The 10,259-nt window shown below is 56.1% G+C and overlaps 1 protein-coding gene across 1 annotated transcript in view; it reads left to right on the forward strand.

Moving 5' to 3' along the window:
* The window catches only part of SSTR4 (somatostatin receptor 4), a 17,342-nt gene continuing 7,083 nt past the window's right edge, over positions 1-10,259 (forward strand). Inside the window, exon 1 of the mRNA XM_015620400.2 lies at positions 1-177. Coding sequence (XP_015475886.1) covers positions 1-177 — 177 coding nt within the window. The remainder of the gene's footprint in view (positions 178-10,259) is intronic.

The raw sequence follows: 10,259 nt of genomic DNA on the forward strand, positions 1-10,259 counted from the left end.
ATGACGGCCGGAGGAGCCGGCCGGCCGCGGAAAACCGGGAGCGAACGGATCCGTGCCCAGCTCCCACGGCACGGCCAGAAGGATGAGCCCAGGGAGATGCCCAGACGGAGAAAGGAGGGGAAGAAAGTCTTCCCCCCATCCCGGGAAAATCCGGCCGTGGATGTTTTCTCCCAGCAGGCGGGGGAGTTTTCACCCGGCTGAAATATCCAGGTTTTGGGTTCATCCCGGGAAATATTTTTGATGTTTAATGATCAGTTGCTGAAAACCGAAATGTCCTTGGGCTCCCAAGAAGAAAACAAACAGGAAGAAAATGGAACCTGGAGCCTCCTCCCAAAACCCTGGGATTTAACAGCTCCCTGTTATTTCCCAACAAAACCCCGGCGCTGCTGGAGCGCTTCCAGCCTGGCTGAGGTGCTCCGGCTCCCACCGGGAATCGGCCGCCCAGGGAGGGGGATGGGTGACCCCGGGGAGGGCCCAGCACATTATCCAAGGAGCAGAATTAAGGGACCCGATTCCCAAATTCCCCATATTCCAAAATCCCCAAATCTCCTCCGTACGGGTGGAGACGGGCCCGGTCCCACCGGCCCCAGCCTTTTGGGATTGCCGGGATTTGGTGCCGGAGCAGGGAGACAGGAGCTTTCTCAGCACTCCGGGAGGCTGCTTTTCCAAGGAGATCCATCGGAGACAGCCTCTCCGAGGATTCTGACGGACATTTATAGCCCTGTGAGTCATTCCCGGCCTTGTTTAAACCAGTTAGACCTGGCCAAGACCTTGAAAATAGCTCCATTTATCCCGAGCAGCTCCATTCCCGCGCTCCGGGTATAAATAGCCGACGGAGCCTCTCCGAGCTCGGCACCGCTCATTCCGTGTCACCCCCCATGTCCCCTCCTGGCAAGCCTGCTGCCAAGGGCACCCCGTTTTCCCGGGAATGAGGTGTCCCCGGCAAAAGAGCCGGAGCGGAGACCTCCGCTTCCAAGAAAACCACGGGAGCTTGGGATCGGGCCCCGTCTGGGAGGCTGCGGTTCCGTGACCACTAATAGCAGGCCAGGATCACCCCATAAATCTGCTCGGGGTCGGCACAATCCCGGTGCTGTCCCTCGGGACGAGGGAGCGGCGGCGCCGCGGTGGCAGCTGGATCACGGTGGGAATTTCGGAGCCGCCCCATCCCAGTGCCGCCCCGCAGGTCGCTGCCACCTGCGAGGATATTTTTGTTCCGTTTCTGCTCTTTTCCAGGGGGGAAAAAATTCCATTTCAGCTCGGGCTTTAAAATCCGGGGAAGCTTTGACTGCGGGATCGGCTTCTTTTTGCCAGACAAGGGGAAATCCTTTGTTTCCGCTGGAAAAAATAAAGATTTTCTGATGGAAAAACGGCCTCGAGTTGAGGAGGAGCTTTTGGCACCTGCTCCAGCCCTGGAAAAGCTGGAAAACGGGGAATTTCAGGCTGCCTGTCCTGAGTGGGATGAGGGCACAGCTCATCCCAGCCAGGCTGGCTCCCACGGCCAGAATCCAGAATATTTCCAAGACTTTTTGCCCCTAAAAAAGAGCCAGCGATTCCCTCCTGGTAAAATCAGAATTCCTGTGCCCCTGGGGCCTCGTCCCCTGGGCTGGTGGCCCAAGGAAGGCAGGTGAATCCAGAGCCTTTGGATCCTAAATCCTGCGGGCTTGGGCTGCTGCATCCAGGGATTTTGGCCCTTGAAATCCGGTGGGTTTGGTTACTAAATCCAGTGCCTTTGGACTGGTAAATCCAGTGATTTTGGACTGCTAAATCCAGTGGTTTCGGCAACTAAATCCCATGCCTTTGGCCTCTTAAATCCAATGTTTTAGGGGCTAATGAATCCAATGGTTTTGGAGTGCCAAATCCAGTGTCTTTGGCCTCCTAAATCCAATGGTTTTGGGCTCCTAAATCCAATTATTTGGGCAATGAAATCCAATGGTTTTTGACCTCCAAAATCCAATTGTTTGGGGCTCCTAAATCCAATGGTTCTGGCCTCCTAAATCCAATGGTTCTGGGCTGTTTAATCCAATGGTTCTGGCCTGTTTAATCCAGAGCTTTTGGCCTCCTAAATCCAACATTTTTGGGGCTACTGGATCCAAGGATTTTTGGCTTCCCAAATCCAATGTTTTTAGGGCCACTGAGCCCAGCACCCTCAGGCTGTTAAATCCAGCGCATTTCCAGGGAAGAGCCGTTCTGCAGAGGGCTGGAAAAGCTCCGTGATGGCAGCAGCTCCAAACCTCTCTCCCCCCACCTCGCTCCGATTTTTTTTCTTTTTTTTTTTTTAATTTTTTTTCCCCCTCTCCGAGGAAACAGTGCCCAAATCAACACCCGCCCCAGGAACGGTTTTCCGCAGATCGGACGGCACTCGCCGCTGGAAAAACTTCCAATCAGCTGCATTCCCGAGCTGGGCTTATTTTTCACAGTTTTCTGAGTGCGTTTTGTTTTGGTGCCAGAGTAAAGAGCTGCAGGGACAGGCTCCAGCCCGAGCTGCTGCAGCAGCATCCTCGCCGGGTTTTGGGACGGAGAGCAGGGTTTCGGAGCTTGGATTTGGGGAAGGAGAGCATCCTCCACTCGGGAAAGGACAGTTTGTTATCCCTCTCCGTCCCAAAACTGGGATACGGAGCTGAGATTGGGAGGGAAACCGCCCTCTCCCCCAGAAAGCTGCCTCCGGCTGTCCTGCGGCTCCGGCTGTTTTGCAGCTTCCCAATCCCTTTTCCAGAGGGTGGAACAACCTTAACCAGAGCTTTTTAAAGCTCTCCCACCTTTGCCTCTCTCTTCCTCCGGCTTGGTGTCCCGGCGGCGGCAGAACAAGACGGCTACAGAGGCCGCTGGAAGCTGGAATACACTGGGAGGCTTTTTTTTTTTTTCCTTTTTTTTTTTTTCCCTTGGAAAATATTTCCCTGCCGCAGGCTGCGGTGACAGCAAACATTCCTGCCGGGGCTGGCGCGGGGAGGCATCACCCCGCGGGATGGGGCTCCCGGGGCGGCTCCCGCCCTCCCCAGCCCAGGGTGCCATCCCCTTCCCCGGGGATCCGCACAAAGGCTTTTTGTGCCTCGGGCTTGTTTTTCCAGGGGGGGAAAAGAGGAGCTGGCCCGGCCCCCCGGGAATATCCAGGGGAGCCCTGGCCGCTCGGTGTGCCCTCGGCTCAGCGGGAAAAAGGGAGGATTGTTAAAATAAAACACAGCTCGGATCCGGAGCGGGGCAGGCAGGGCGGCGGTCGTGAATCAACAGAGCTGCTGCTATTTCCAGCTTTTTTTGGGAGCAGGGATAGAGCCCCCCCCCCTTCTCCGGGCCAGGTGTGCGCCGAGGGATTTTGGGAGCCGCCGCGGGAATGGTGGCACGTGGCACACACGTGGGTCCGGTCCTTCCGTGAGCTTCCACGGGCAATTCCAGCCCTGTGGGAGAAAAGCCAAGGGGCAGAGCGCCCCGGGATATCCGTAAGGTTGGAATTTCTAAATTTTTAAATTTTTTTTTATGAATTTCATGGAATTCCACGGTGGATTGGAAGGGAGCTTAAAGCTCATCCCGTCCCATCCATGGGAAGGACATGGAACACCTTCCACCATCCCAGCTCCTTCCATCCTGGCCTCGGAGCCTCCCAGGGATAGGGCAGCCCCAGCTCCTCTGGGAAATCTGTTCCAGGGCCTCATCACCCTCCCAGGGAAGGATTTTTTCCCCCTCATATCCAACCCGGATCCACCCTTCTCCAGCTTCTCCCCCTTCTCCTCTCGCTCCTCGCCAAAACTCCGAAATGGTCATGGAGAGGAGATGTCCCCAAATCCCAGGAGCTCTGCCGGTACCGATCCAGCGGGCCCACAGCCGGAGCTCCCGGTTTTCCTTCTCCTTTACAGCCGGGAAAAGCCATTCCCTGGGGCCATGCGGTGACTCCAGTCCCACCCAGCCCTCATCCCATCGGGAAGAGGCGAGGGCTCCGCTTATCTGCAGGAGCAGCCTCCCTGTCTCCATTCCCAACCTTTCCAGCCCCATTTTCCAGCTGATTCAATCTCTGCCGAGGAGCCAGAGCTCCCCACCGGGAATGTAAATCCACTCTGGAGAGGAGCCGGGAGCCCTGCGCGGCTCATCAGCCCCGGCTCCACCTGGGAATGCCGCGGCCGCTCCTTATCTCCAGAGATAGCGCTGGGGATGTGCCGGGAGTGTCCTCATCCACCGGGATTCACCTGATGGAGCGCCGGGATTCTGCTTTATCCTGTGGCCTTTATCCCGGCTCTCACTGGGAGGGTGCAGGCACATCCCAGCTTCCAGGGCCAGGGGGCCAGAGCATCCCCATTCCCGCAGCGAGCATCCCAATTTCCCCAGGGAACATCCCAATTCCCACAGCGAGCATCCCAGTTTCCCAAGTAAGCATCCCAATTTCACCACGGAATACCCCGATTTCCCCAGGGAGCATCCCAATTCCCATAGAAAACATCCCAGTTTCCCAAGTGAGCATCCCGATTTCCCCACGGAATACCCCGATTTCCCCAGGGAGCATCCCAATTCCCATAGAAAACATCCCAGTTTCCCCAGTGAGTATCCCAACTTTCACTGGAGCACACAACTTTCACTCCCGCCCCTCTTCCCCCTCGGCTTCCATCACAAAAGAGCCCCTAACAGGATAACATTCCCAATCCACAGGCACCATCCCCGCCCCCTGGGGCATCCCTGCATCCCGAACTTCCACCCCGCTCCCCCCTCCTTTTAGGCTCGGCGCGGTGGGGGGGTTGTTTCCCACCGCTTTTCCCAGCTGCCTGGGAAATCGGGATGCGGCCGTGACCCCCCCGCGCGCCAATCCCGATCCCTGCTCCCATTAACACCTCATCAGCTCCCGGGGATCCCGGCAAACACCGGCCGCTGTCCGAGGAAATCCGCGGGCCTTGTGATGCAGGGCCCCCGGGGCGGGGGGAGGATGAGGAGCGGGAGATTTCCTGGCGCTCGGATGCGCAGCTGCTCCCGAGGCCGGCAAACAGCACCTGGGAGCGCGGGGAAGGCAGGATGTGGATTCAGGAAGCATCCCTGCATCCCGCTGCTCCATGGAGATGCTAACGGGCTCCCCATTATCCCGGCTTCCCCGGGATTTGGGATTGGGAGCGGCGCGGGGGGCTCGGCCGGCGGCCGGCCTTGGGAAGGGAGGGCAGGAGAGATCCAGGATTTATTCCTGCGGTCGGGAGCAGGCGCTGACAAACGGCCGCCGCTCCTTTGTTGGGAATGCTGGGAGATAAAGCAGCCTGGCAGCTCCCGGGAGGTCAGGGCTGGGAATTCAGCACGCTCATCCATCCTTCCTCACCGGGAATGGCACAACATTCCCGAGGAAACATCGGCTGGAGCAGCGGGAATGGGGAGAGGCGGCCCCAGACGCATCCCGAAGGATTCCATGGCTCCCATCCGCTCCCGCTTCCCTGCCCCGTCACCTGTGGGGCCTCCCAGAAAATCCTGATCCGCAGGGACCCGCTCCTGGACAGCCCAGAATTCCACCCTCTGCCTGGAGGCCTTTTCCAAACATTCCCGAACAGGATTTACCTGTGGGAAAAAGCCCCCCAAAAATGGGATTTTGGGCAGGGAATGTCGGTGCCAAGGGCGTGTCCATGGAGCGTGGGACACACTTCCCATGCCGAGCTCCAGAAAATCCCCATGGAATTTCATATCCCGCTGTGCCCGAGCCCGTCCTGAATGGAAAACTTTGGGAAAGGGGAATCAAAGCTCAGGCTGGCCAGAGTGGGATGCTCAGAGTCCCTCAGGATCGGTCCCCGATGGAGCTCGGGATGGGAGCCAGTGGCATAATTCCCATCCTTCCTATCATTCCCATCATTTCTATCATTCCCATCATTCCCATCCTTCCCTAGGGATGTGGGTATTGCTGGCTCCCCCTCGGGCTTTATCCAGAGGGAGACATGGAATCTCCAAAGGGAAAATCAATCCATTGGGAAGCAAATTGGGAGCAATCCCAGTTATCTCCCAGCGGGCTCCGGCTGATTGATGAAATCAGGGATAATCCCACACTCTGGGCGGATAACGCTTTCCCAATCCCTCAGAACCAGCTCCCACTGCTGGATGCTCCAGGCTGGAATTTCAGCCAAACTCGTTCCAAGAGCAGGTGGATTTTGGGAAGAGCCAGGGGGAGCTCGGTGGATCCCATGGGGAGGCAGGGATGGGAGTCCTGGGATGGGAATGATGGGATGGGAACACGTCAGGGATGGGAATCCTGGGATGGGAATACAGCAGGGATGGGAATGCTGGGATGGGAACACGTCAGGGATGGGAATCCTGGGATGGGAATACAGCAGGGATGGGAATGCTGGGATGGGAACACGTCAGGGGTGGGAATGCTGGGATGGGAACACATCAGGGATGGGAATGCTGGGATGGGAACACGGCAGGGGTAGGAACACTGTCGGGATCAGCCCCATCCCTCCCTGCTCCCAGAAGGAATTGTGTCATTCCAGGTGCTGACGTCAGCAGGGAGCTCTGCCCTGCGGCTCCAAGGACAAGGCAGATCCCAAGGCGCATCCCAAGGGTTTCCCACCCTATCCCAGCCTCCTCCTGCCGCCTTTCCCCACGGGAAGAGCAGCTCCAGGCTTGGAAAACCCAAATTCCATCCATCCCAAATCCTCGGGGATTCCCCGGCACGGATGAGCGGAGCCCAGACTCCAGCTCAAGCTGGGCCCTTCCCTAAGGATCGTTTGCCAGGAGCTTCCCAGGTTTCCATTTCAAATATCCAGGAATATTCCCCAGCCCCAGGATCCAATGTTTCAGGAATAAACGGAAGCAAAGCATCACTTTTTGAAGGAAAACCGCAGAATCCCAGCGCAGAGACAGCCGGGAATGTCCACCCATTCCCCCAGCACATTCCCAAGCTTTACATCCCTCCGGGAACTGGGATACCTGGGTGGCTCTGCCAGCACTTCCCAACCTTTTCCACGAGGAATTTTCCCCTAAAATCCATGGAAAAGAGAAGGGTGTGCCCCTCCCCTCCCTTAGACGTGGCCACACCTCCCCCACCACCCCCAGTTTCGCTTGCCAAGGATTCATCCCAGAAAAAGAGAATCGTTCCCTTCCCAGCATTCCCGTTATCCCAGAATTCCGGGGCCGCCTGGGCAGGCAGGAGCCGCCACCGGCCGTGTTTGACTGAAATAATTTTATTTGAACACAATTCCCTGTTTCAACACTTTTAAGGAGCAGGGGGTTATTTAAGATGGATTCAGTTTTAATCAGTTTAATGGGATTTTCTGGCTTTTCATGGAAGCGCTTCCAAATGGTCCTGATTAACTTTTCCGAATCAATACGCTTAAGGGCAAAGCATACAATTATCCCGGCAAATGAGCTCCATGCCGGAGCTCCGCCCCAGATCCGGCCCTGGATCCTCTTTCCCAGCTCATATTCCATGAGGAAAATGGGTGATGCCCCATGGATCCCTTTCCCAACTCATATTCCATATGGAAAAGGGGCAGCACCCCATGGATCTCTTTCCCAACTTGTATTCCATGAGGAAAAGCAACAGTGCCCAATGGATCCGTATCCCAATTCATATTCCCTGAGGAAAAGGGAGGATCAGCCCCATGGATCCCTCTCCCAGCTCGTATTCCATGAGGAAAATGGAGGATCAGCCCCAGCTCCTCTTTCCCAGCCCACATTCCCTGAGGAAAAGGAGCACCACAAGCCCTGGAATTCCAGAGGAAAACCTCTGGCTCCTGCCTTGCCTTCCCCACCCCAGTTTTTAACTCCAACACGTTCAAATCCCCCAAAGTGCCCAAATTCCTGGAAAAGCTGGGTTGGGATCGGCGCTGGCACTGGGATAACCTCAAACGGGATCGCGTATTCCCGTTATCCCAACCCAACGTGGGACCGCATCCGCCTCCCATCCGTGCACGGATCCCATCCTGCTTCCCATTTATTCCTGCAGGATCCAGCATCCCCGGCTTTTGGCAAGGCACAGCATTTTTCCCAACTTCCTGAGGTGCAGGATTCTTTGGGAAATGTCAGAGTTCCCGGCGGATTAAGCGGGAGCCGGAGCAAACAGGAATGACATTATTGTAATTCCTGCTGTGTAATTCCTCCTTTTCCTGCAGTATCACAGCTCCCATCCCCAAATCCCACTCTGTGCAACGTCCTTCCCATTCCCTGCTCCCAGGTTTTGATTTAGTCATCCCATGGATAAAAGCAAAGAGGAGAAAAAGAGGATTTCCTTCCTTTTCCTTCCTTTTCCTTCCTTTTCCTTCATTTTCCTTCCTTTTCCTTCCTTTTCCTTCCTTTTCCTTCCTTTTCCCTCCTTTTCCTTCCTTTTCCTTCCTTTTCCCCTCCTTTCTCCTTTCCTTTCTTCCTTGAATTCAGGTGAACTCACACCCCATTGAAATTCCAGGTTTTTTTAAGTATCTTTTTGGGGAAGCATTCCCAAATTTCCCCAGCATCTCCTGCATTATCACAGGACTCCGCAGCAGCAATTCCCAGCTCATTCCCAGCCGTGGGATACAACGAATGTGGAATTGATATCCACATGGAAAAGTCAGGCCCCTGGGCATAGCCAGGATCATCCAATCCCTAAAATCCAGCTGCTCCGGGAGCAGGGAACAACCCCTGCCAGGAAAACGTGGATTCGCTGCTTTTTTTTTTGAATTCTGGCTCCTTCCAGGACATTCCCAGCTTCCCTTTGGGGTTTATCCCTCTCCTTGCCCCACCCGCTGCTCCGATCCCCGAAACCAGCAGCAAATCCACCTTTTCCTGCTTTTTCAGTGGGATCCCAGCGGATTCCACAGGGATGGGATCCGTCCCTCACCTTCCCTCTTCCCACCGGGATCCCGTTCGGGCCTTGCAGGAAGCGCAGCCCGGGGAATCCAGAACCTCGGGAATCGCCGCCCTTCCCGAGCCTCCGGGGGAGGATGAGCACGGGGATCCGGGAGGGAAACACTGAATCCCATGGGATTTCCAACTGGAGGGATTCTGGGAAGGGATTGGGAGCGCCGGGACATTCCCTTGGGAATGTCGCTCCAGCCCCGTTTGCAGCAGGGAATTCTTTCCCACCCCGCCGGTGCAGGGGCAAAGCCGAGCGGGAAAAGCCGGATTTAAGGGAAAACCACTCCTGGAAAAGCGGGAAAACCGTGGAAGGAGACACCTAGGAGCTGCTGCCGGGAAGAGGAATCGATTTTCCACGTTTTCCAGAGGTTTTCCCAGCTGTTTGCAAACGGGTTTGAAGCGGCCGCGGTGCCAGGATTTGGGAAGAGCGGGGTGGGGGAATTTCCTCATGGGACGGGAATCTGGGATTCCCAGGAAAAGCCTCTCCTCCCCTCGGGAGCGATGCAGCTGCGGGAACGGCTGGAAAAGGGGACAATCCATGGATTTGAGCGGGAAAAGAAATCCAGACCCGAACGAAAAGAGGGAGCAGCTTCCCAGTGAGGTATCCAAGATTTCCAGGTGTTCCAGCCCATCCATCCCAGTATCCCCATCCCGACTCTGGGAGCACGGGAAACTTCCCGGCTCCCTGATTTCCTCCCTCTGGAGCTGCTCCAGCTTTTCTATTTCTGGACTCCATTCATCCCCGGCCGTCTTTCCATAAAAATTCCCGGTGCCTCCGTCCTGGCAGCCGGGAAAACCTCCAGGAGCCCATAGGAAGCGGCAAAGCCTCCGGATCCAGAGCTCCAAAATTATTATGGAATGAGGGAGCGGGGAGGTGATGTCAGCCTGGATTTCAGGTGGATAATGCATCCCTCTGTCCCGGCTCCCTCCTGCTCTTCCCGAAAATTCACCACAACCACGGAGTGAGAAACTTGGGAATATTCAGGGATTTCACAGGGAGCTGCTGCTGCCTTCCCTCTATTCTGTATTCCCGGGTTTTTCCCTTTCCAGTGGTTTTGGGATACAGAGCTCCCGGCAAGGAGAACCACACGTTATTCCCAGCCCAGATTCCCACGGAATTTGCTTCCCAGCACTCCTTCGGTGTTTCCAAGTGGGAAATCCAAGCTCATCTGTGGCCATTGTATCCAGTGGGATTCAGGAGAATTCCAGGTGCCATTTCCATGTCCATCAGCATTTCCCACCCCACCAAACCAGGGGGAATTTTTCCAGCAGATTTATGGAAAAGAGCCACAGGGAATTGCCCCATGGTCCCCAAATTCCTCGGGAGCTGAGTAGGCTGGGAGCAGGCTGGAGGATAATTCATGGAATGGGAAGAGCCACCGGAGCTTCCCCGCATTCCTTGGCCATGGCCCCATCCCAAAGCAGGGCTGGATCCACTCCTCATCCTGGCCCACATTCCCGGGATCCCCCAGCTCCGGGAC

Source organism: Parus major, chromosome 3 (assembly GCF_001522545.3).
Source record: "Parus major isolate Abel chromosome 3, Parus_major1.1, whole genome shotgun sequence".
Taxonomy (NCBI): Eukaryota; Metazoa; Chordata; class Aves; order Passeriformes; family Paridae; genus Parus; species Parus major.